This window comes from Phragmites australis, chromosome 16 (assembly GCF_958298935.1).
Source record: "Phragmites australis chromosome 16, lpPhrAust1.1, whole genome shotgun sequence".
NCBI lineage: Eukaryota > Viridiplantae > Streptophyta > Magnoliopsida > Poales > Poaceae > Phragmites > Phragmites australis.
In genome coordinates, this window is record NC_084936.1 from 3,607,015 (window position 1) to 3,633,495 (window position 26,481).

The 26,481-nt window shown below is 45.1% G+C and overlaps 1 protein-coding gene across 24 annotated transcripts; it reads left to right on the top strand.

The window, feature by feature from the left end:
- The first annotated feature begins 8,436 nt into the window (after positions 1–8,436).
- Positions 8,437–25,720, top strand: LOC133896160 (protein CCA1-like). 24 transcript variants are annotated; one of them, XM_062336697.1, is made up of 14 exons: positions 8,439–8,756; positions 8,842–8,937; positions 9,173–9,286; positions 14,119–14,260; positions 14,411–14,437; positions 14,563–14,651; positions 14,750–14,803; positions 14,881–14,979; positions 15,107–15,268; positions 15,338–15,449; positions 15,626–15,687; positions 23,447–23,668; positions 23,767–25,146; positions 25,236–25,720. In XM_062336697.1, the coding sequence occupies exons 9-14, from the start codon at positions 15,230–15,232 to the stop codon at positions 25,581–25,583; spliced, it is 2,163 nt and encodes a 720-aa protein (XP_062192681.1). In that variant the 5' UTR covers positions 8,439–8,756; positions 8,842–8,937; positions 9,173–9,286; positions 14,119–14,260; positions 14,411–14,437; positions 14,563–14,651; positions 14,750–14,803; positions 14,881–14,979; positions 15,107–15,229; the 3' UTR covers positions 25,584–25,720. The 24 variants fall into 24 exon arrangements, with proteins under 24 accessions (XP_062192690.1, XP_062192692.1, XP_062192681.1 ...); XM_062336706.1 differs by lacking the exon at positions 14,750–14,803 and adding an exon at positions 16,055–16,428 and having other exon boundaries at positions 8,437–8,756; positions 14,881–15,248; XM_062336687.1 differs by having other exon boundaries at positions 14,119–14,263; positions 14,881–15,268.
- Positions 25,721–26,481: the final 761 nt, after the last annotated feature.

Genomic DNA, 26,481 nt, shown 5'->3' on the forward strand with positions numbered 1-26,481 from the left:
GGACTAAATTGTAAAAAGATAGGGTTTTTTGGTAAATACAAAATCAGGGGTTTAAGTGCAAAATTGCCAAATTCCTAGAATTTTTGGAATTGTTTTGTATTGGAAAAGTTTGAATTATTGATAGGGCTGCTCACTAGGCTAGATTCGATGATGTGGATGCTAACTGGACTCACGTCAATAGAGTTGCTGACATGGATGATGATGTGGCGGCCTCACAAGGTACATGTGCTGACTGGATTTACGTATGACACATGGCAGTTTTGTATTGGTGGATGAAGGGGTATGGAACATACCTAATCTATGCTACAGATGATGGGTGCAATGGCTGGGGTTTGCTTCCGACGGGATTAGGCTGGCGTCGAAAATCTGGATGGAGAGGGAGCTTGGAAAGGCGGCAGAATCGTCGGAGTGGAGCGAACAACTCATCGCCGACTTCGATTCTCATCGGCGAGCGGCAGAGGAGCAAGATAGGTGATCGACGAACTCACCTAGGGTGTTGGTTGGCTTTGGAAGGTGGCATAGATGGCTGGCGACGATGAACAAAGGGCGATGGGCTTAGTGCTCGTTGAGAAGGGCTATCCGGCGATGAGAGCGGAACCAATTCTTCATGAGCTTGCGGTGCTGAAGGGCTACTCAGAGGGGCGAAATGGCTTGGGCACGATGGATTGACAATATTCGATAATTTGCGGCAATGGCAGCAGGGCGGCTAGGGTTCTCGGCTTCTCAGCGGATTAGGGTATGGGAGGTGGCGACTTGTGGTGGAATCGGCAGGGGTGCGCTCGGGTGCTACTTATATATCCTCGGGAGGGGCATGGGGAGCTGAAAAATCAGTGGCGGCACGGTGAACTCGGACACAACGGCGGGAGTCCAAGTCGGGGATGACAAAGGGTGCGGGCCCACCTGGCGGCGACGCACGGCGAAAACAGCAAAGGCGGGATCGCCTTCGGCGCGACTGAGGCAACGACAACTGGGCCGGCGGGCACACACGAAAATTGGCTAGAGCAGCCGTATCCAGGCAGGGAGAGGAAAGGAGACAGAGAGGCCGGTGGGTTGGGCCAGGTCGAAAGGAAGGGAGGTGGGGGAACGGGCTGGGCCTAAATATGATTTTGTCTTAGGAATTTTAGAAAAAGGAAGAAGCAAATACAATTCAAATAAATAGCAAATAAAATCAAAATAAAACAAAATAAAGCCTAAGAATTCTCAAAAAAGTTCCGACATGCTTTTAAAATATTTAGAAACCAAATAAAAATATTTTGAGCTTATGAAAATATTTGAAAATAAATATAACTCAAATGAATTCAATTAAAATCCAAATGAACTCAAATAAAATACAATAAAAATCAGAGAAACCACACAACTCAAAATAAAACATGAGTGCCTATTTTCAGTATGAATGCATTCAAACATTTTTAACCTTATTCAAATTTGAATTTGAATTTAGAATATAGGATTTTTCCTATTCTAATTATTTAATACAACTATTCTTGAAAATTTTTAGAAATTTAAGAAATCTAAAAATCAGAGTGTGACAGTCTGGCCGCCCCACTCTCTTCGTTCAGCCTCGTCCCGTCCCCCTCCAGTGTTAGCACTCCCGTTTGCGCCTCACTCTCCAGTGTCGCCCCCCTCCGCCTTCCCCTCCTTCCAGCTAATTGCATCGCCTCCCCCTCCAGTGCTAGCCCTCCAATCTATGCCCCCCTCTTCAACGTCACCCCCACATCCCCTTCCACCCACCGAATTGCATCGCCTCCCCCTCAACGCCCTCGCCTACGCCTTCTCCTTCCTCGCCGCCCCGCCTCCCCCTCTGCCTCCACCAAGGTGGTCACCTCGCTCTACTCGCTCCACCGCCGCGAGGTCTTCGTCAAGGACTCCGTTTCCCGTTGGCCTTCCTCCAGTTGGCGGGAGTGATGGCCGTTGAGTGCCAGGAGAGTAGGAATAGTGTTGCAGACACTCGCCGACGCCGGAAAATTTGAGGTCTTCTCTCGCCTCCTGCTTCCCTGTAGAGCTCGAATATAGGCTCTGCTAGAGGTGTTTTGTGGGGTGACGCTGAGCGACAACCGACATGGATGCCGATCTGGAGTCAGGTAGATCGGCCAAGTCCAATTCATGAATGTTGTTGTTGCATGGCTCGATCTCGATGGGTCAAGGATGGTCCATGTGTCAGCGTCCTAGTTTTCACATCACATCTTCCCCTACATTTCTTTCATATAATAAACCTCCTAAAATTTAAATAATTTACCCACTTTTACCATCCACTCTTGTCCTTCAACCTCTCTGCCTCGTTACTGGTTACGAATATAAGACCCATTTTACTAATGAAATAAATGAACAAATAAGGAGGGAAATTAGCGAATAACCTCCTCCTTCTCGTCCTTTTCGGATTCCATCTAAAATCAAACTACGATATCGCTCTTGATATATTTGTTTGACGATGCTCCTATAATGCATATGCATCTCATACTTTAAGTTTATGCTTGATGATACCGTATTCAATTTTTGTGTTTTCATTGTAAGGCATGACACACACACACACACACACACACACACACACACACACACACACACACACACACACACACGGTAGCGATATTCTACACCCAGGGTCAGCTACCCTGGTCCAGCCCACCCGCACTAGTAGGCTGCCCTACCCAGCCCAAGCTAACAACCCACCCCGCCTTGCTGCGCACCACGTGGCCGCGCTAGCGCATGCCCGCATGCTCCAGTCGCGCCTGCCAACAAGCGCGCGCCACGTGGCGCGTGAGCCACGCCTACCCACGCACAACGCGAGTGCCCCGGCGCCTGCCAACCAACACGCGCCACGTGGAGCGCAATCGCGCCTGCATAGTGCCATGTGCTCGCTCGCGTGCGCCTCCCGCCATTAAGTAGATGTCTAGTAGTGTCAGTAGCAGATGTCCAGTAGTGTCGGTAGTTATTCAGTAGTGTGCAGTTATTTAGTTGTTGTTCAATAGTGTTAGTAGTGTTGTTAGTAATTATTGTTCAATAGTCCTAAAGTCAGAGTAATTTTTGTTCGGTAGTTATTCAATGATGTCAGTTTTATCAATAGTTTCAAGTCATAATACGAGCACTACTGAATAAACTACTAACAACTACTAAAACTACTGATACAAACTATTGAACAATGTTACTATGACTTAAAACTACTGAATATTGAAATACTGACACTACAAAACAATTTCTCATTAGTTGTCCAACTACTGACATAACTATTGAATAACAAAACTACTAACAACTATTGAAGAATTACTAGATTAATACTGTACACTACTGAAGAATTACTGAATGATAGTTATTGGACAACTACTGAGCGGGTAGCATAGAAAAAGTGGCACATGACGAGCATGACATGGGCGCGCGTGCATGGGCGCGTGAGGCAAGCGGCACGTGACGAGCGTGATGCGGGCGTGCGTGCAGGGGAGGGCGTGGCGAGTGACATGGGGACATGCGGCGCGCGACACGCATGGGGGTGGCGTGGGTACGAGCGCGCGTAGGGGCGGCGTGGGGACATGTGGCGCACGGGGCGTGTGGGCGCATGCGGTGCGTGGGCGGTTAGGTGCGTGCGCGGCTGCGTTGCGCTGGCTGGGGCGTGCGTACTGGATTCAGTAATGTAGAATATTATTCAACATTCTAGATGTAGTATAGTACTTATATATTTAGAGGGGCTCTCAAGTTAAGATATGATTATTATAGGCAAAAATATGAATTTGTACAATATACCTGAGCGTATTTATTGAAATAGACAACAAATTGTTGTATTAACGAATCTACCATCTGTATTCGGCACACGACGCGCCGAAAATCTTTTTTGGTACACGGTGTACCGAAAAAGGCATTTTCGGCACGTATTCAGCACACAGTGTGCCGGAAATCACCTGTATTTGCACACCGTATGCCGAATATAGGGAACAGTGGGTATTTCGGCACACGGTGTGTCGAAATTCCCTTTTTCGTACACTGTGTGCCGTCATGTCATGTCACATCATGCTTTTTCGCTTTTTCGCTTTATTCCTTGTCGGTCGGTTGGTTTTCTTTATTCGCTGTCGGCTAGCTGCATGCGGAGGGAAAGGTGCTAGAAAATGGTAGCATGCAGATTCATTTGAGCAAAGCAGAGGAAGCTTGAGCAGAGTAGAGGGAGCGCGAGCAGAGGGGTGCGAGCAGAGCTAGCGCGAGCAGGTGAGCGTGAGGTGTAGTGCAGCAGCAGTCGAGCGCGAGCAGGATTTGTCTGCGATACGTGGTCTAGGTGGTTGTGCTCCGTGTTCTAGGGGGTACGACGTACCCGCCATGGATCCGTCCCGTGCCTCCTACTGTAGGCGCTCGTCCAGTGCTCATGTGGTACAATCACAGGAGGCACCTTCGTCTGCGGCCTATCATATGACACGTTCTTGTGCTGAAGCCGAGGAGGTCACGGAGGCTCCTGCTCCCGAGCAGCGTACATTGGGTTCCCATCCCCCTCAGTGGACACAACCTACTCAGGCTACGCAGATACCTCCACCACTATTATCAACTTCCACGAGAACGTCATTGACTGCACACAGCAGATGCCAACCTGGAGCGGCACACAAGATTTTGACTGGGCTGCTGTATTGCAAGTAGGTAGCTTCACTGAGCTACTGAGCGGCCAGTACCCCCAATATCCCGATGCACCTGGCTATTCACAGTGGTACCAGCAAGCTGAGACTTCAGTATTTCGGACTCCATCCGAGCATGTACTACCGGCATCCACACTCCCGCATGACAATCCTACATCGTGGTACATGCAGGTTTGAGTTAGCAGTTCTGGATACACATTCGGTGGAGTTGCAACACAACAGAGCGATGAAGATGACGAGCAAGGGCACACGTGGCAGGGGCCAACTCAGGTTGCTGGGATGAGGGTCACACACTCACCAGACGCTTACGCTCCTGGGGATTGCTTGCGACATCAGCGTCGTTAATGAGCCAGTGCAGTATATTGTGTACTCATCTGTTTTGTGTACTCATTTGTACTATGTGTTATTCACTATATTATGTACTCATATGTACTATACCTTATGCACTGCAGTGTTAAAGTAATTACATTTAATTTACATAATCTTTGTCAACTAATTAGGACACATAATTATGACATTTTATACATGTTTAATGTTTATTAAATAACCAGCGATTCGTGCTTTGGTGCAGAGCAAAAACATTGCAGTCAAAGATCAATAACTATATGGAGGGGTATTCTAGTACTGGCTACCCACGGACACATACAATGATCGATATATCATTAAATGCCTCCTTGCAAGTTGTGCATGGAGGAAATGATGATTTCTTCAATGAGAGCAACCTAATCCAAGCTGTATTTAAATTGCATACAAGACCGCCATGTTCTACGTTCACCGTTCCACTCCTACATGTAACAATCGACGACCTTAGGGTCCTCTTGCATGAGCGCTGCCAAATATACCTCAGGGTATGCGAACTAGCCGACCATCCTTCTGTGTTAGGTTTCTGTATGAGGCAAAGAAGGATGGCGATGTTGCCTAACCAGTATGCATCCCACATACAGGTTTGTCATTTTCTATTTGGTCACCCTACTTATCTTATTGCTATTGATTCGAATGCTCCTTTTCTACGTTAGGCGTTCCCAGAAGACGCATAGTTGATCAATAATGAATTCCCAGACTTCTTGGCAATGTATATGCTCTTCGATGGGGGTGTGATACCTGGTTCGCGTAGAAGACGACGAAGATCAGCGAACCTAAGGGGTACAAGAGTGCCCTCTACTATTCTACCTGAAAATGATGACGCCGATGCTGATGATGATTTCATACCACCAATGCCTCGACGTTCCACCAGCCATACAGGAGAAGGTTCAACGAACACTACAAGAGGATGTTCACACACCACATCGACATGGTGTCCAACCAACAACGAAATAGAACGTGCTCCTACCGTGATACCTTAAGACGATGACGACGACGATTTCATGCCACCTCGACCCCTCCCTCCGAGGCCTCCATCTTCGGAGGACCGTGATGACCGTGAAGATGATGTTGGATTTTCTTGTACCCATCCTCCTAACTTCCAACCACCACCTCGGAGACGATAACCATATTACCCTGATAGCCTTGACTGGCACAACTGACATTCTTTCACTAATGTACGTCGTCAGTTTCCGCCGCCATCTTGAGATGATCAATGATACAAGGGTTAATGTTGCGCATGTTCAAACATACCTAAGTGTTAAGACTGCCCGCCGCTTTAGAGACTACATGCTTTCTTTCTCATGCATTTTGAAATGTACAGTTAAATTAGAAAATAATTTCTAATTTTGTTGAAAGTTACTAATTACATGAAATGACAACACACCAGTATATAAAATGAAGTGACAACTCACCGAGATAAAATGATAGTTAAATTAACAACTCGTTTCAAATTTAGTTGAAAGTTACCAATTACATGAAATAATAAAATATCGGTATCAGATGATAGAAGCGAACCGTAGCCGACCATGACCATATTTGCCAAATAAAAATACATGCGAACAAATCAGGTATTTCAGAACATTGTGTGCCGAAATACGTACTTCCCTGTATTCGGCATACGGTGTACCGAATACAGGTGATTTTTGGCACACCGTATACTGAATATGGTCGATACACGGTTTACCAAAAATATCTTTTTGGTACATCATGTACCAAATACAGATGCTAGATTCATGAATACAGAAAAATATTATCTATTTCAATAAATACGCTCAAATATATTATATAAATTCGTATTTTTGCCGATGATTATAGTATTTTAGAGGCAGGGGTTGGTTGCCACAAAATTAATTAATTAGGACGTTGCAATGCAAATATAATGTAGCCACTAGGAGATGGGTACGGTGGGTACACACTAGCTAGTTTGGCAAAGTCAGGTTCAGGGGTGCACCGGAAAAAGCGCAGGGCGCGCCACTAGATCGCAGCCAGTTGGCCGCCCCAGGTGGGCCCCGCGAGGTGGGGGCAGGCCACCTCGGTCATTCCCGACCGCAAATTATTCATCTTCTAAATTATTCATTGTTAATGTGACCTTTTTCGCTTTTGCTCCCTTGACCCTGGGAAAACGGGGTTTTGCGTGTGACTCCCGTCGATGTTTTCACATGTGGAGAATAGTTCGGAACAGTCAAGTTAGCTGGTTTAGATTTATTTTGTGATGAAAATCGTCTAATTCTGGAAGTGAAAATGCGAATGGTGTGTGATCGGATAGATTCTAATGTTGACGGACGGTGAATTGTCCAATTTTCGCGGCACATTAGTCCTTTATTTTGCGCAGCAAGTATTATCTGTTTTCACTTTTTCCTTTTATTAGTTCGCACTAGAAACACTACTTTAAATTCAAACATATGCGGTTAACTTGTCAATCTAAAGTGTTTTAAAAGGAAAACACCACACAACAATGCCAACATATACCATACAACTGTCATTTACATCCTGAAATAGGTGAAGATGGCCGCAAGCTTTTATACTTTATAGTTTAGTGTTTAGGGTTTTAAGATTTATTCAAATTCAGTGCATGAAAACTATACTTGCAGGTTGTCTAAATAAAATTTTGAATCGTTTTATGTTTTGGTAAACTTTTAGGTAGCATGACTCCAATTATACTTGAAATATCACCAAACGATTAAAGCCAGATAGAACGACAAATATAAAAAGTTACAAGAGCCTTGCAGCTTTTTTTTTTTCCTAGTACAAGGTAATAAATACACACAATATGTTTCTTGGTACATAAAGAGAGAGAAGAAATAATAAACTCCTGGACACACTGAAATTCCCTAAGATTAAAGAAAATGAGATTGCACGTTCAGGATGACCCTGACCACAATAATTACTGCCTGCACTTTCCAAAAGCTGATCTAGAGGATGACCCTGACCATTCTCCTGCTCCCTGCCAAATAAAGGAAAAAGGGCATCCATCCATTTTACTCTACAGCGAGAAAGTGGAGATTGAGAAGTGCCAGTAGTTAAAGTAGGTTGGTCTATCTAAATTAGAGTTTGTTTAGCAAAATTCTAACTCTAATTTTTTAAAGTAAATTATTTTTAGCTTTAAAAATTTATGAGCTGAAGATGAGGTATAGTGAAAGTTTTTTAATGAATTATTTTATTTACATTCTAAATTAAAAATAGATAGATAAACCACTTTATATTAATTTATAAATACTAATTCGAGATGAAACTGAGAGCTGAGTCTATCAAACAGGTCTTATTCCTTGCAACGGTTGCAATTCCATGGATGCCAGAGGGTGGGGTCGCAAGATTGCGGGGCACGGTTGCAATTCCGAGGATGCTGGAGGGCGGGGTCGCAAGATTGCGGGGGCCGGAGGGCGAGAAATCCACAAGAAAAGATAGTGGCTGAGATTGGTCGCGAGGCGAGCGCCGCGATCGCGACAACCACCCCCCACCCCCCTGCCCCGCGGCCGCGAGCGCACAGCATACAGCACACCGCAGTCCGCAGCGGCGGAGCGAACAGCAAAGCCCGCCCCGCCCGCACGCACCTCGAGTCGCGAGAGACTTCCCCTTCCTCGTCCTCCTCCAGCTTGCTTGCTTGATTGCTCGCTCGCTCCAAGCAGCTAGATCCCCGGGCAGCCGATCGAGGAGAAGCTTCTGGAAGAGCGGGGCGGTGGTTGTGGCGGCGGCGGAGAGGGAAGTGGGGGGACCGGGAGGGCGGCGGGGATGCCACTGCTGCGCCGGCGTCGGCGGGGCCGGTGATGCCCGTCGTGGCGGTCGCCTGAGGTGCGTGGGGCGGGGATCGGGGTTCGTGCGCTCTAAGTTCCGTGTCGCTGCTGGTTGAATGGTTTTTGGTGCGGCGGGTTGGCAGGCCACCGTGCGTGGGGGTGGACGGGGGAGCTAGGCGGCGGAGACCTAGATTGGGGCATTGGGCTGGGTTGGATTGGACTTGGTTGCGTTTGTCGAGGTATAACTAAACTGCTCATCTAGCTGAAATTCGTCCAGAAAGTTTTAGCGGGTTAATTTGGTGCGCTCTGTTTTCCAGTGGAATCGAGATTACGACATATTTTTATGCTTGTTTTGGTGTAGTTTTGTGACTGGAGTCAGATAGGTTACTAGCCTAGTTTTTTGTTTCAGCTTGTCATATGTGTTTTTGATGCTTAATTTTGCTTTGCTCTGCTCGGAATGGGCTATGACTGCAGAAGTTGAGACTTTTGAGGGTGTTGAACCGTGCTGCTTCTCGCCGTGTCCTTTTCTGCAGTGAAACGGTGGTTGGGATTGCTTCGTGACGGTGTGTGCTTGGTTACTTCACGGAGGTGAGTTGTCTTTTTGTTGGCACGGGTTTTAACAGATCGTATTGGCGTTGTTCTTTAGGAAGTCAAGAGCATGTAGTCGCATTTGGGTGCTTTGTGTATTACCGTATTACTGTTTCACGGCATGAGTAGGTTACTCTAGTTTCTGGATATGTGTGTTATGTTGCTTGCGGATATGAATCTCTGAGATTACTTTGACTCTGATTGGGATAAATGGATTTATGGACACCTACTTTCCTGTAGCTCCAAGAATTCTGACTAGGTAGATTTGGTTAGAAAATTCATACATTTTTATTCCCTTATGTGGTGGTTATGCGTGGCTAATTCTGTTGGTGCGAATGATTAATGGAATGAATAGTATGTGTGTTCTACGCTTAGCACAAGACCACGGTGCTGTATTTATTTGTCCAATTCAATTTTGCTTTGTTAGTCGATTGAGCTGTGATCGTTTTCTGGCCATATTCAGTCTGGGTTGTGCTTTTTGAAAGAGTGTGGAGATGGGGGAATACTCGGCTTGTTTATTTGGAGCTGGCTAGCTTATATAGATGTATAGGGTGCTAAACTAGGTAAGAGATGAGCTATACAAGGTAAGTTATCAATCTTTCTAAACTAGGAAACTACAGCTACCCTTTCTATACATACGTATGCTTTCTATACATACAAAACTCTAGAAGAGTTGTCCAGCGGCTGGGGGTGATAGGGCCGATCGGCTTGGGCCTAGGCCTACCGGTTGGGCCTTGATAGGATAGGTATTCCAACACCCTCCCGCAATGTTAACTTGGAGCTTTGAGGATGTTGAGACTGGAGCGAAAATCTTGGAACACCGCGGTTGGCAGACCCTTGGTGAAGATATCCGCGTACCGAAGGGTCGTCTTTGGGACATGTAGAACATGGACATCTCCGAAGGCCACCCATTTGCAGACGTAGTGTAGGTCGATCTCCACATGTTTAGTCCGCTGGTGTTGGACTGGGTTTGTGGAGAAATACAAAGCGCTGATGTTGTCGCAGTAGACGACAGTGGCCTTGGTCCAAGGGCGATGGATCTCAGCGAGGAGTTGGCGCAGCCAGCAAGCTTCGGCGACGGCGTTGGTGTTGGCGACAGCTCGGTACTTAGTCTCAGCATTGGATCAGGAGACTGTGTGCTGGCGTTTGGAGGACCATGAGATTAAATTGTCGCCGAGGAAGACATAGTAGCCAGAAGTAGATTTGCGAGTGTCAAGATAGCCCGCCCAGTCTGCGTCGGAGTAGACGACGAGGTCGTGGGGGGAGCTGTAGGCCTTGGCTAATTGTTCCCTTGATGTACCACATAATGTGCTTGATCAACAGGAAGTGTTGTTCCAGTGGATCGTGCATGTGGAGACAGACCTGCTGAATAACATGTGTGATGTCGGGGCGGGTGAAGGTGAGGTACTGGAGAGCACCTGCAAGGTTGCGGTACAAGGTCGGGTTGGAGACCGGGGCGCCAGTTTCAGCAACCAGCTTGGAGCATGCTTCAATCAACGTAGCTCAGGTTGCATGTAGACATGTTAGCCCACTAAAGAATTTCCGTGGCATATTTTTCTTGAGAGAGAAAAATGCCATGGGAGTCGAGACGCGCCGAAATGCCGAGGAAGTAGTGGAGGTTGCCTAAGTCGGTCATTGCAAATTTGTTACGGAGGGTGGTGATGATCCGTTGAAGAAGTGTTGTGCTTGACGCTGTCAGAATGATGGCGACGTGCAGGAGGAGGTAGGCGATGTCGGTCCCGTTGTGGTAGACGAAGAGGGAGGAGTCTGTCTTGCAATCGTGGAAACCGATGGCGACCGTGAAAGTTTGGAAGCGGCTGTACCACATGCGAGGAGCTTGATTCAAACCGCAGAGCGATCTGTTGAGCCGACAGACATGATTTGACTTGTCGGCGTCAATGAAGTCGGAGGGTTGCTGGCAGAAGGCCGTCTTCTCGAGCTTGTCGTTGAGGAAGGCATTCTTGATGTCGAGCTGTTGAATGGGTTAGCGTCATTGATGTTGCGAATGACGCGCTTGTAATGTAGGAGTGATGACGATGGACATGTGGCGCGAAAAACGGGTATAGGTCGCCGAAGCTATTGCACCTGAGAATCACGTTCCTAGTGTGGAGATCCTTCATAGAGGGGCCAAAGGGGTCAAACTCGATAGAATAGAGATTGTAAGTGGTGAATTTACAGATAGAAATAAGATTGGTAATAAGACTGGGGAAACCAGAACATTAGAAAGAGTAAGGGGCCTGATCGGCGCCAGGGGGGTTGTTGCGCTTGTGGAGGTGTAGGGGTAGGGGAGGGGGGCTGCTGCACTGATTTGCGCGCAGGGGAGTTGTGCTCCTAGTCTGATGCCATGAAAGAGTATGAAGATGGGGGGAATACTCGGCTTGTTTATTACTATTGGAGCTGACTAGCTTATATAGATGTACATGGTGCTAAACTAGGTAAGAGATGAGCTATATAACGTAAGATATCAATCTCTCTAAACTAGGAAACTATAGCTACCCTTTCTATACATACGTATGCTCTCTATACATACAAAACCCTAGAAGGGTTGGCCGGCGGCTGGGGTGATAGGGCCTGTCGGCTTGGGCCTGGGCCTGCCGTTTGGACCTGGATAGGATAGGTATTCCAACACTTTTATTTTGCTCTGGCCTGCTTGAATTTCTCGTGATTGCAATAGTGGCGTAGTTTCAAAACTGTTGGTCGACTTTAGTGTCGTTAGGGACAAAATGATGAGTGATTTCGTGCTGCTCTACTTTGCAGTTAGACGACTGTATTCAATTAGTTAGTTCTGGTGCAAGCTTTTCTGCCTTCTTGGGTTTGAGGTGTGCTTTCATCTGATCTACAGAGTGTAATTTATGCTTCTCACATTTCTAAAAAGAGAGAAAGCAACTTGATATAGTATTTCAGCAGGTGAGTTGAGGTACTTAAACATGGTACTTTTGTTTCTCTAAAATCGGGCTGGGAGTTGTTAGTGGATTGATCTAAGAAGGCTGCTACTGTATATACTCCCTCCAGTCACAAAAGGGCCCCGTTTTGGGATGAGCACAGTCAAACCTCAAAGGGCCTGTTTGGGATGCATGAATTTCACAAAAAAAAAAAAAAAAAATTGCAAGAAAGTCACAGTAAACAGTTTGATTCCAGTGGGATTCAGGGAAAATTCTCGCATTCCAACCGATGCCTTAGATTTTGTCTATCAATATATTTCTTTATCTTTTTATTTTTAACTCTCGAGATTGAGCATGTGAAAATCACACATGCATATTTGTCTGAAAAAGAACATTGTAGTATTATATTTTTGCTATGTTTTATGAATATATTATAATAGAAATCAGCTGTCAAAGTTGCCTTCTCAGTACCATGGTGATGTCCTCAACACTTTATTACACCAGAGGGATCAATTCTCCTACTTCTCTTTTCATAATCCTTTTGCACTAAATATATTTTATCCTGGAGCGATCAAATGAAGCATTCTTAGTTTTTTCTTTGCGAGAAAAACCTTAGTGTATACCATGGTACGAAAAAACGGACCGGTGGTTGAACTAGTGGGCATGTTGGTTCAGCGGTTTGGTGGTCGGACCACTAGTTTGCCGGTTCAACCACTGGTTCTTGTAAAAATAAGAAAGCAATCATTTTAAGTAGTATACATAGCCAAAATATTTTTAATAAAATTATTTACCTACACATGATACATATGATACAAACTCACCATACCCAGTTTTGTAGTTGGGCTGCAGAATGCTACCATGCCGCACTACCCCACGTCTTGAGTTTGATTCTCCGCTCGAGCATTATAATTTTGCTTCCTTAAACTGCCCTCAGGCCGACCAGTCCTGGTTTAATGCCGGCTCTGTGCAAAAACCACTGGTGGGTTTTAACCGGTTCGCAACAGTCTAACTGCATGTCTAGTCTTTTTATGTAACTGGAATAGACCAGGTACCGGTTCTGGTTTTCTCCGGTTAAGCTGTGGTTCGGTTTTTTGTACTATGGTGTATACCAGTATACCATCAATATGTAATTTTTTTTTATCTAGATCAATTACATGATTTTGGTATTTCTAGATTCATTACAAGATCAACTTTCATAATATGTTCTTTTTATGAATGATAACAACATACTCCCTCCTTTAGCTGATACTTGGCGTTGTTCACTTTGATTACTTAGTAGTCTGCGGTGTCATGTAAATCTGGTATTTCTAAGAATAACTAAACAAAATAGGGATAATGGTGCTTAGACATCACACTTGTGTTTCATTTGCTAAAACCGAAAAATCCATATTCAGTTAATGGACACCGTAAATTTTGTGGTCATTTGTCACTAGACACTAGATCGTGAGAACTAGGAGAGAGGTGAAATGTCCTATTTTCCCTTGGTTGTCATTCCAAGCTGTCAAGTAGATCTCACCTGTCAATATAATCTCTTCCCCCTTTGTTGTCTCCATGGATGTTGTTTTCTCCAGCTACCATGGTACAGGATACACCTGTCTCCCTGACACTTTGTTTCGCCATTTCCTTTGAGTTTCAGCTGAAACCAACCGCACCATCATACATTCCACTTCCTTTCAACTTTTCCCCTCAATCATTTTTGTGGTCTACCGCTATTTCTCAGAGTTTCTCCGCTGCTTTTCTTTGACAAGACGTCCTAGTGTCACATCCCCTACCTCAATTTGCCTGTATGCTTTCTTGTTGTGTTCTGGAGTTGCTATTTATATGATTATATTGTTTGATAGTTCAATTGGTTGCATAACAGGACAATTTTTTTTTCAGTTTAAATACACTGTTTCTTGAGTTTGACAAAACTATTTTTGTTGATCTTACTACAGTAACTTTCAAATGTAGGAATTGTTCAGGGCAGTATTTAGTTATTTTGGAGCTGTGAGATACTACATTAGTGCCTGCCTGTTGTGCTTAACAGTCCACTCTTTGACCTGAATGCATCCAAGCAAAGTGTCAGATCTTCTAAAAGCCCACTTAAATTCAGGTAGTTGTAATCTTCTTGGTTTTGAGAATCCAACTACATCAGTTGGTCTAAAACCATTGTTATTTTTGGTGCTTTTTGATCATGAATTGTGATTGAAGGCTGGAAGTTGATTGGGAATAGGTACTTATTATGGCTTTTTTTTTCTGGTAGGTTAGAGTAAGTGTTTGGCCTTAGCAGGTGAGCCTGATCTCATGCTAGTGCTTTACAGCTTCTCCATGCTTTTGATTGGTTGTGAATCTAATCCATTCTTGTTTTGAATGGTTGCATAATTTGAAAATTTGTGAGTTTTAATCTGATTCTAGAGTTGAAGATAAGGATGGGAGCAAGCTGTAAACTCTGCTAACTCGGTTTTTGCATGCAACGGACTAACTTCAATTGAGCTTTTCTGTAGGTGAGTGGAATGATGCTGTTCCTGGGATTCTTTGATGAACTAATTCTTTGTAATTATGGAATTATTTGGTTTTCTTAATTAGTTGTGTCTGATCTTAGGTATAAGATGGTTTATTTTTCTCAGTGAATACCTGTAAATATAAATAATTGGAGGTGAGCTGTAATTTACATTTTTAAGGGGGTGACTGGATATTTAAGTGCTGTTTTGACTATGTTGAATTGTTTTGCAGATTAACAGCAATTGGCTCAATTCAAGTAGGTGAGTGGAGTTGATCCCTTCGAAGATTCCGATCCAAGTTCAACTCACGAGTAGAGTCGTGAATATAGAGGTTTTCTCTTGGATATTTAATACTAATTTGGCTTCTCTTTTGGGGCTGGGCGCACAAATTTGAAATATTGGGAGTGCTGGTGTGATATGGAGGTCTAGGAGGAGGTTTGAGGTACTTCTTGCGTCAGGTCCAGCGTTTGGTTGATGATATGGAAGGTGGAGCTCTCTTGTTTGTAGAGGACCTCAACTCCAAGTGACAAAGCGACCAGCTGTTGGCACTTCTGTTCTATTTCTTTTTCCTGGGTTAGGAGATGGAGGTTAATTCTTCTGGTGAGAAAATGGTGGTAAAGGTGAGTTCTTCTAGGATGTGCTTGTTGATTTGTGGTTAAAGAAGTAACATTTTAACACTGTTGTTGTAGGTAAGAAAGCCATACACAATAACAAAGCAGCGGGAGCGGTGGACTGAGGTGGAGCACAAACGGTTCCTTGAAGCCTTAAAACTTTATGGCAGAGCATGGCAGCGCATAGAAGGTGAAATTTCCATATATATTGTATCTTGGTTAGTTTTATGCTGTTATTTCCTGAATTCAGCAATACTCACTGTGATTATTAGTTGGTTTGTTCATATGGATTTAGTTTGTATATTGATATGGATCTTGCGCTTTTTTTCTTTCATTTTGTTGTTCGCCTTCTGAATTATTCCATAGAGCATGTTGGGACAAAGACGGCTGTGCAGATCAGAAGTCATGCTCAAAAGTTCTTCACCAAGGTTCTTTCTCAATCTGATTGGCTAGCGCCCTTGTTTGATCGTTGCTGTGCCCTAGCTTTCTGGTTGCTTTGCCCTTAGATTTGCTGACATAAACAAATGGTCGATGTGCTTGTTTCCTGTTTTTTTAGTTTCTTTACTTTGCCGCAGTCTTTCTTTCAACATGTGTGCGCCAAAGTGATGGCTATGAAGAGCATGAACCATGAAATATTTGTTTCTTTTGATTATCATGACCTAGGGAGAACAGTGATTTTATGACCTTGGATCCGATTACATGCACTCCTCCAAGAGGAAGAGTACATAAACACACACACACTCACACACACACAGCTGCTGTTTAGACTAACAGACGTGCCACTTAACCGTATAGAGCAACCAACCCGAAGCAGCTAACCCGGCCCACAAGGTCCTAGGCTCCTTTACCCCAGCCAAGCACCCAAGATGTGCCTCATCCAAGATGCCATGCAGGACGTCGTGGATGCTCGGTGAGGCACCATTGAAGACGCATGCATTACGATGCTTCCAAAGCCCCCAAGACCCTATGATGACGAGTGAGTTGAATCCTTTTCTAAGTAGCTTGTCGACCCACCGATGTGCACAACACCACCAATCTGCGAACACCGTGTCCTGGGGACCCAACGCGACCATCTGGAGGCTGACTCGCCTGAGCAGCTGAAACCAGACCTCATGAGCGAAGGCGCAATTGGTGAATTTCCAGATCTATGGAAGGGAAAGGATGGCAAGGTTAGTATTTTGAGAAATATGATGGTTTTTTTTTTTTTTGCTCTCAAAGCTCATATATTCTTCCAACCAACCATGCTATCTGACCTTGCTGGAGTTCTAGGTTAGTTGTTGATTAAGGTGTGAACAGCTCTGCACCGGTGTACATATAAGCATACGGCACAACTGTACTTACCAATATTTGAAGTGCTTTCAAAAGGAGAAAAATTGAAATGCTCTCGCTAAAAGTTAGGGTGACAAGTGATAGCCTTAACCGGTGTACATATAAGCATATGGTGCTGTTTTTTTAACCTTTTTAGATCAGGGAAGAGAGTGAGTGAAAAAAATTCACCATCCCTTGTTGAAAATCCCGAGCCGAACATGCTCGAACACGAGCAGAATTTTTTGTGTTGTGCTAACTGGCTTGCAGCTTTTGTGGTTTTCTTCTTTATTTAAGCCAAACAACAACTCTCTAACAGCCATGCATAAATTGCTGAGCATTAGCTGAAGAAACGGCTGATTAAAAACTCTAAAAACTCCTACATGCAGAAACACTAACTTCATGCAAACAGTAATGCATGACCACTAACTGCATGCAACATGTAAAACAGAAACTGAAAAAATACCACCTGCTTAGGATTAAAAAATGCAACAACCCCCAGTCCTCATGCAGTTCTTTGGTGTTGACTATGCCAATCTTCGCGCGGAGCTCCATGAACTTGACGCGCCCGAGAGGTTTTGTGAGAATACCTACCAGCTGCTCCTCGCTGTTGATGGACTCGATGCTGATTTTTCCTTTCTCGATGCATTCTCAGATAAAATGATATTGAGTATCAATGTGTTCGCTTTTGTAATGAAACATCGGGTTCTTGCACAAAGAGATGGCTGCTTTGTTGTCCACATTCAGCATTGTTGCCTCAAGCTTGCCACCACCAATGTTGCTTAGCAGATGGGCAAGCCAAACGGCCTCACGTGCCCCACGACAAAGGCGATGCCGGGCTGGGTATGAACCAAGTAGCGGAGGCTGCCAACGATGTTGTGGTACTTGGTCGTGTCCACATGCTTACTTGTACTCTGCTTGCTCAGTTTCAGCCGTGTCTCCATGGCCACTTGACATGGATTGCAGTCGGTTATGCCACTGCTCTCCAAGATCTTGCGCGCATAGGTTGTCTGGCTGATGATGATGCCGCCCGTGCGTTGCTGGACCTCGATGCTAAGGTAGTAGCTTAGAAGTCCGAGGTCGCTCATCTTGAACAACCTTTGCATCTCCTTCTCGAATCTGCGGGTCACAAGCTCACTGATCCCAATGATGATCAGGTCGTCGATGTACACGTTAACGAGGAGACGGAATGCGCCTTTGCGGTGTACATACACGACATGCTTCGAGGTGCTCTGCTGGAAGCCAAGCTTGATAAGGCTGTCGTCGAGCTTGGAGTTCCATCCCCTTGGTGCTTGGCGCAGTCCGTACAAGGCTTTCTTCAGTTTGAGCACCTTGTGCTCGGCGTCGTTGTGGACGAAGCTTGGTGGTTTGACCACATACACCTCCATGAGTACGCCATTGAGGAGCACATTCTTCATGTCCATGTGATGGACTTGCCATCCTTCATGCGTTGCCACGACAAGGACCTGCACGAACTCCATGCGTGCTACGAGGGGCGAACACTTCCTCAAAGTCGATCTTGGGGTGTTGTGCATACCCTTTCGCCACCAATCGCGCCTTGTAATTGACGATGGCATCGTGCTCATCGCGCTTCACCTTGAAGACCCACTTGAGCCCATTGGGTCGATGGTCGCTACGGAGGTTGACGAGCTCCCACGTGTCGTTGTCATCGATCGACTTCATCTCGTCCAACATAGTGTGGTGCCAACATTCATATTGTTCTGCTTCAACGACTGTGCTTGGTTCCTCGACGCTCAACATGTGAAGCTCGTCGAGGTCAAGTTGGCGCGGTGCATACCCTTGTGGCGTAGTTGGACCTATGATGTTGTCGACAATGCGGTAGCCTTGGGAATCGTCTTCTTCAGCAGCCACATCAAGCTTGGAGTCGTGCGTGGGTGGCGTGATATGCTCGATTGCCATCGGAGTTCAATCCACCGCATGTGTCATCGGCGAAGTTGTTCGGTCATGGTCCGGGGATCTCATAAGCGTGTCGCGCACTGGCTCCCTGGGGATCACGTACTTCACCGTGAAGGGGTTGTCGCCGTTCACCTCGTGCTCCTTTGAGCTCCATTTTTTACTCCGCCGATTCATCAAACACGACGTTGTGTCACGTGCACATGCTTGCTGATGGGGTCATACACCCGATACGTCTTGGACCCGCTCTCGTAGCCGACAAAGATCATCGGAGTGTTGCGGTTGTCGAGCTTCTTCAGGTGAGGCTTCATGTTCTTGACATGCGCAACGGAGCTGAAGGTGCGGAGGAAGTACACCGTCGGCCACTCATCATGCCAGGCCTCGTATGTCATCTTCTTGTCAACGCTTCGAGTCGGCGCACGATTGTGCATGAAGACGGCAGTGGAGACGGCCTCACCCCAGAATGTTCTAGGGAGGCTCTTTGCCTTCAGCATGCTTCGGACCATGGTAACCACTGTCTTTTGGAGAATAAGGGCCCATAAGCTGCCGCTGAACACCACACTCAGCGCAGTAGTCCCCAAACTCCACCGACGTGAACTCGCTGCCGCGGTTGGTGTGGAGCAGCTTGGGCTTCCTTCCCGACAACACCTCCGCCATGGCTTGGAACCGCCTGATCGTCACTAGAGCTTGGTCCTAGCTCACGAGGAAACCAAGCCACATGTAGCGGCTCAAGTCATCCACTAGCAACAGGAAGTAGTTGCTGTCGCTCGGTGTCATTAGCGCGATCGGCCTGCAAAGGTCGCCGTGGATGACATCAAGGGCGGCGTCGCACGGTGTCCTGTTTGCTTCGGGAATGAGCTTCGTCGCTACTTGCCGGCAAGGCAGCTGCATCACAGTTGATCCACCCGATTAATGCGCGGCAGTCCTCGTACCATCTTGTGTTGGGCGAGCTTGCGCAGTGATTGGAAGCTGTGTTCGTTCCTCACGTGCCAACGCCATGTCTCCTCTGAGCCTCTTGCCGATAGACACACCGGTCGTGCGATGTCGAGGCTAAGCATGTATAGCTGGCTGGGGAAGCCCTCACCCTTGCCAACAGTCGTTAATCCAAGTCCCAGATCTGCAAGACGCCACCATTGACAAGCACATGGCAGTTGTTCTCATCAAGCTGACCGATGCTAATGATGTTGGTGGTGAGCCAGGGAATAAAGTATACCCCCGTGCGCGCGGTGTTCGCCGGTCTTGCAGACAAACAAGATCGTGTCGCGCCCCTCGATGTCGACGATAGAGCTGTCGCCGAACTTGACAATGCCTCAGATTTCAGAGTCGACCTCAGTTCTCGGAGAAGGCAGTGCGCAACCCGTTCATGTGGTTCGTGGCACCAATGTTGCAGTCCTCCTCTCGGTCTAGCTATGTGAATACTTTCGCCTCGACCAGCTGTGGAGTGGATGTGGCAGGCGGTGCGACACAAGCCTTGGCCATCGAAATCGTAGGTTCGTTGCCATCGCCCTGTGTCAGATGGACCTTAGCCCGCTTCGGCTTGCTGCGGCATTCCTTAGCTCAATGGCCAAATTTGCCACGGTTCCAATATTGGTCTCGGCTACCTACTGGGCCGGACGTGTTGGCGTTGCCATCGCGTGGCCCATTTCCGCGGTCGCACCCACGGTTCTTGCCATGACGACGATAGGAGCCGCCATTGACACCGCTACTGGATCCTCCCTCATCGTCGCGCTTCTTCACGCGAGCTAGCCACTCAGTGAGGAGTAGCTTCTGCCCGCCATTGCCGCCTAAAGAGCCGAGCTTATACCTCTGCTCCACAACGCGCAAGCGACTGGTCATCTGGTACCAAATGTTGAAAATCCTGAGACGAACACACACGGACATGAGCAGATTTTTTTTTTTGTGCTGCGCTAACTAGCTTGCAGCTTTTGTGGTTTTCTTCTTTATTTATAAGCCAAACAACAACTCTCTAACAGCCATGCAGAAACCGCTGAGCATTAGCTGAAGAAACGGCTGATTAAAAACTCTAAAAAACTCCTACATGCAGAAACGGAAACACTAACTTGGTGCAAACAGTAATGCATTACCACTAAGTGCATGCAACATGCAAAACAGAAACTGAAAAAATACTAACTACTCATGATTAAAAAATGCAACATTCCCCACTCAGGTGAAGCATTTTTAGATTTTAGGTACAGGATAGGACAAGTCTATGCTGCCAGTGCTGAAAAATCTGTATTCTAACAGTCATTAATTTGATATATTTCTCTTGGAGACTAATTATTTGGCCTGTCTAGGTTTCTTGGAGACTAATTATTTGACATATAGTAAAAAAATTGAAAGAAACAATTTTGGAATGCCCACTATGGTTCGTGGCACTATTTAGTTCTTATCTCAGGGCCTTCCACAACCCATCACGTAGTCATAAGACTTGTCAACCCGCTCAGTATGAGTTACTGGGTTGTTACTACAGTTGAGCATAATTGGTTTTGACTTTTGTGGGCTAAAGTCCACCGTGACTCCTCTTCATTTCGGATCTGATTTAGTGATGGGAAACTTAGACAAAACTCGTACTTTTGTTTGTGTCATAACTCATGATTAACAACATGCATGTTAGAGTATATGGTAAAGGATCCGTCAGGATCCGGCTATTATGGTAGGGTAGGATTAGTTTCTATCTTATCTCTAGGATTGCTTGAGATCCAAGCTACCATATACTCTATATAAACAGCCTACGAGGCTCAATATAAATCATCTACAATTATCGCAGTATATTCATATTTCTTCATGGTATAGAGCCGGTGCCACACCTGAGCCGTCGCCTCCGCAGCTTCCGCGTGCCACCCCTGGGAGATGATGGGATTTCCATGATCTCTCCCAGGGGCAGCACAGCCCGAAGTTTAGTGTTCGTGCCGCTGATTCAAATATCGGCTACAACCAATTAGTGTTTTTTTCCGATTGGCTTAGGTTTTCTCTATTTTTTTCCGATCATAGATCGGTTTGCGTCGCCCTGCCGACCCGTCGATGTTCCTCTCATCTGAACTTCGCCACCTCAGCTTCGACCTCTCCAGCGCCTCCTCTCCTCCGATGGCGTTGCGGCTAGGCGCGACATGCTAGTCAACGTGGCCCTCATCCGTAGCCTTCCGAGCGCGCCGTCCATCGTCGTTGTCACGTTGGTTCATCGTTGCCAGCTCGTCGTCCACAAGCACAAGACCGCCACACCACCGAGAACGAGTCTATCACTGCATCGCCCATCATGGCTGTAGCGCTGGCACTCATGATCACGCACCCGTGTCCATGTAACACAGGTTGAAAGACATTAGAAAATGTTTTCTTAGCCAATAAGATTTATCAGTAAGGATCTTGAGCATCTTGCCTTTTGGAGAAGCAACCTCCAAAGATCTATTGTTGTCATGTGCATGGGTACTGTTGTGTAGAATTTCTGTGCGCCCCAGGTCAGGGTTAATTGGAAGATTTTTGTCCTGCTGATGAAGTTAGTTTGCTTTCTGTCCAAGTTTGATTAGTTATTTGCTTTTCAAACTATCAGATTTCTTTCTAAAGATAACATGACTCGATAGCTATTAAAGGATGAGTATTTTATGGGTTTTGGAAGCAAAAAATGAATTGAATTTCCATATGAAATCCACTTCTCCCCACTTTATTCCTATCCTTCTCCTCTGGATATTCATGCCCTTCAAAGAAAAAACTCGATCACAGGGAGAAGACGTCCCCTTATCTTTGCCTTTGAGGGGATCAAACCCTTTAGGGAGGTACTCACGCTTTGCCTTTAAGAGAGGGGAGTATTGAACCCTTTAGGGAGGTATTCAAACGACCTGAGAGCACCCGGGTTCGAGTTCGGGTGGGCAGCCTCTCAACTGGAGGCTCTACCAATTGAGTTGTTGCTCCATCTGGCCTATTTATCTAGCCTCTATGGTATTTACCCTATTAACAATCACATAATTAATCATAATATGTTTTCCATCGTTCCCAAAGCATTGATGCTTTCATAATTTGATCTATATGTTATTATGAACCGTGATAATTTTACCTGAAAACATGGTTGAAAAGATTAATATGTATTTTTTTACCCCTATTCATTGGTGGAACGGCATAAATTGGTATCACAAGCTGAATCAACGATATGCCACTTTTTAATATGTTAACATACATATTTTTTAATATGAGATCTCTGGTGTCCTCCTGGCTCTCCTCGCTTGTATAGCTCGTCTCTTTGCCTAGTCCAGGTCTCCCTGTACATTCGCTGAGCTGTTTTTCTTTCGTTATATAATATATTTACCACAGTGGGGGCTTCCCCTACTGTTTTCCTTTAAAAAAACATATTTTATTTTGATATTTTTTATTGTTGGGGTGTTGGGAGGTCAGAGGCAAACATACTATCACAAAATTTAGAACCTTATTGGTGGGATAGTTGCATGATTGCTAGTGGGGCAATGCCGCAATGGGGCTGACTGAACTGCAAGTGGATCTTTGGATTCAGCGTAAAATTTGTGAAGGATGTCAGGTTGTCAACAACAACCAAATATGTTCATTTTTATGATGTGGATTGGAGGCTTTGAGTAACGAATATTGCTATATTTCCATGGAAGGTTGTCCCCAAAAAATGGAAAATAAGACTTAAAATTTGACTATGATTTGCTCAGTGCCCTTTATTGTTATTAGGAAGGATGAATGATAAAAGATAGAACTGCATATTGTACATATGTTTGTATTTTGAGTTTGTATTTTGGTCCTAAAACTCTGCGAGCTAAAAAATGCATGTTCCAAGTATTGGTGGCCTCTAAAAGTCAGCTATGGAGTGGATTTTCAGTTACCTTGTAAGATTATAGAAGTTTAGAAACTAGCAAGATCCAATCATTAGCAGCAGTTTCAAGTACTTCAAAATTTCTGTTCCTCAAGCATGTTATTTTAGTTTTGTGATATGTCTGTAGCTAACAAATTAGGAAATTGCAGTTGGAAAAGGAAGCTATCAACAATGGTACTTCTCTGGTGCAAGCTCATGACATTGACATACCTCCACCAAGGCCTAAAAAAAAGCCTAACAGTCCATATCCTCGAAAAAGTGGTCTCGGCTCTGAGACACCGTCCAAGGAAGTTCCAAATGATAAGTCAACAAAATCAAATATGAAATTGAGCAATGGCAATGTACAAATGGCAGGCGATGCATCTCCGCAGGTAAATGCCTCTGGCATTTTGTTTTTCTAGGATTTCACTCATTTAATCCTCCATTACTATCTTTTGTTTTCTTTAATTGTAAACTCACTTGCATCCAGAATCTTCAAAGAAAGGAGGTGTCTGAAAATGGAAGTTGCTCAGAAGTTCTTAATCTCTTTCGAGATGCCCCATCTGCATCATTTTCTTCAGTTAACAAAAGCTCTTCGAATCATGGTGCACCCAGGGTGATTGAACAAACTAAAACAGAAATCAAAGATATGACCACCACGGAAAAAAATTCTCTTTCCGTTGATGTGCAAGAGGTTGTAAAAGATATCAATGATCCGGAAATGGAAAGGCTTAATGGAATCCACATCAGCTCCAAATCTGATCATGCTCATGAAGAATATTTGGATACCTCAAGGCAACAAATGAGGCTAAAGCCAATGTCTGTGGAGACAACATATGTGGACAGACAAACCGCAAGAGCTTCACATCCCTTAATGGAGAGAAATGGGGCAACTAGCATTCTGGTCACTAGAACTGAAGGAACTCATTCTAACCAAACAAATGATCAAGAGGGAGCCAACGGAAGCATGAACCCATGCATCCATCCAACACTTTCTGTGGATCAAAAATTTGATAGCAGTGCCACACCACAGCCCTTTCCTCACCATTATACTGCCTTTGCACCGATGATGCAATGCAATTGCAACCAAGATGCCTACAGGTCTTCCGTCAACATGTCATCCACCTTCTCCAGCATGCTTGTTTCCACATTATTGTCAAGCCCTGCCATCTATGCAGCCGCTAGGCTTGCAGCGACGTACTGGCCAGCAGCAGAAAGTAACACTTCTGTTGATCAAAATCAAGAAAATCCTGCAGAGGGTACTCAAGGAAGGAACATAGACACCTCTCCAAGAATGGCTTCTATTGTAGCAGCTACAGTGGCTGCAGCATCTGCATGGTGGACAACACAAGGTCTTCTTCCTTTTTTTCCTCCACCCATGGCTTTTCCATTTGTCCTGGCTCCTAGTGCTGCCTTTCCCACAGCAGATGTTCAACGAGCTTCAGAGAAAGACAGAAATTGCCAGGTTGAAAATGCACAGAAGGAATGCCAAGAAGCTCGAATACAAGGCCGGACTGAAGGTTTAAGAGTTGCCACGTCTTCGGAGTCTGATGGGAGCAAAAAAGGCGAGTTGTCTCTCCACACTGAATTAAAGATATCTCCAGTCCAGAATGCGGACACCACACCTGCGACAGGAACTGACACAAGTGATGTGTTCAGAAACAAGAAAAAGCAGGATCGCTCTTCATGCGGTTCCAACACACCTTCAAGTAGTGATTTAGAGGCAGATAATGTTCCTGAGAAGCAAGACAAGGCTAACGGCAATGCACAGCAAGCCTCCTGCAGTAATTCTTCAGCCGGTGACACTAACCACCGCAGATTTAGGAGCAGTGGAAGCACAAGTGATTCGTGGAAGGAAGTTTCTGAAGAGGTTATAATCTACAACACCATGCAAATTCACTTCTATCTAAATCTTTGAGCATCCATTGTTGCCCTTCTAATTCACATTTCTATTGTTAGGGTCGTCTGGCTTTTGATGCGTTGTTCAGTAGAGAAAAGCTTCCCCAGAGCTTTTCTCCTCCGCAAGCAGAAGAATCAAAGGAGATTACCAAGGAGGAGGAAGATGAAGTGACCACGTTGACCGTTGACCTCAACAAGAACGCCACAGCTATCGATAATGACCTCAATACAATGGATGGGCCAAGAGCTTCCTTTCCCAATGAACTGTCGCACCTGAATCTGAAATCCCGCCGAACAGGCTTCAAACCTTACAAGAGGTGCTCGGTGGAAGCAAAGGAGAATAGGGTGCCGGCTAGTGATGAGGTTGGTACCAAGAGGATTCGTCTTGAGAGCGAAGCATCTACCTGAATTACTTTCTTCATGGTTGCTGGCTTCTACAGGGAAGTTTATGTCAAAAATTATATTTACATCTAAGCTACTATAGGACATAAGACCTTGCAATGCCGTACTTCATAAAACTCAATTTATTGTGTGTTGTATTTCAATGCTTGCCAAGCACTCTAGACTGCTTTTAAACATTCTCTTAGACTTTGAATTAAGGATTAAGCGGCTATTGAAAGGGTATTCTCCTTATGCTTTATATTTGGTGAGTGACAATAATTGGGATTTGGTTCATTTTACTGGATTATGTAGGGCACACTTGATGGTTGATGTATAAGTTTAGTTCATCAAGTTGTAGTGAATAGGTCGAGAGGGCGAACTTTATACCGATCTGACATAGAATTATTTTAAACATTTTTGTTTAGTGTCACCTACAAGTTGAGGTCTTTAAATAGTTACAGACATGTTCCCTTGAAGGTTTCATTTATGATTTGCTACAGACTTCTCTTAATTAAGTCTTCAACGTGGTTCCCACATGTGACCCAGAGGGATCAATATGGAGAACATCTGAGATTTGAAGGTTCTTGTATTGACCTTCTTTTGTTTATCCGTGTGTTCTCCATTACCTGTTTTTCTATGAACCGATATTATTGTCAACTGTTTTTGATACTGAAAGGATGTACTTGTATATGTGATGTGATACTGAAAGGATGTGATTCATATCATTGTGCATGTAGCATGCAAGTTGCAACAACATATATTGTTGTAGCAGCTCAGGCTGTGTATATAGAATTGCCTGTTACTGAGGGACAATGTTCGATATAGAATTGCTCTATCTATTCTTTTTGTTAGTGTGCAGTTGCGCCAAAGCACTTCTAGATTTCCCAAAAGAAAAATCTCAAAAATCATTAGAAATAGTGATTGA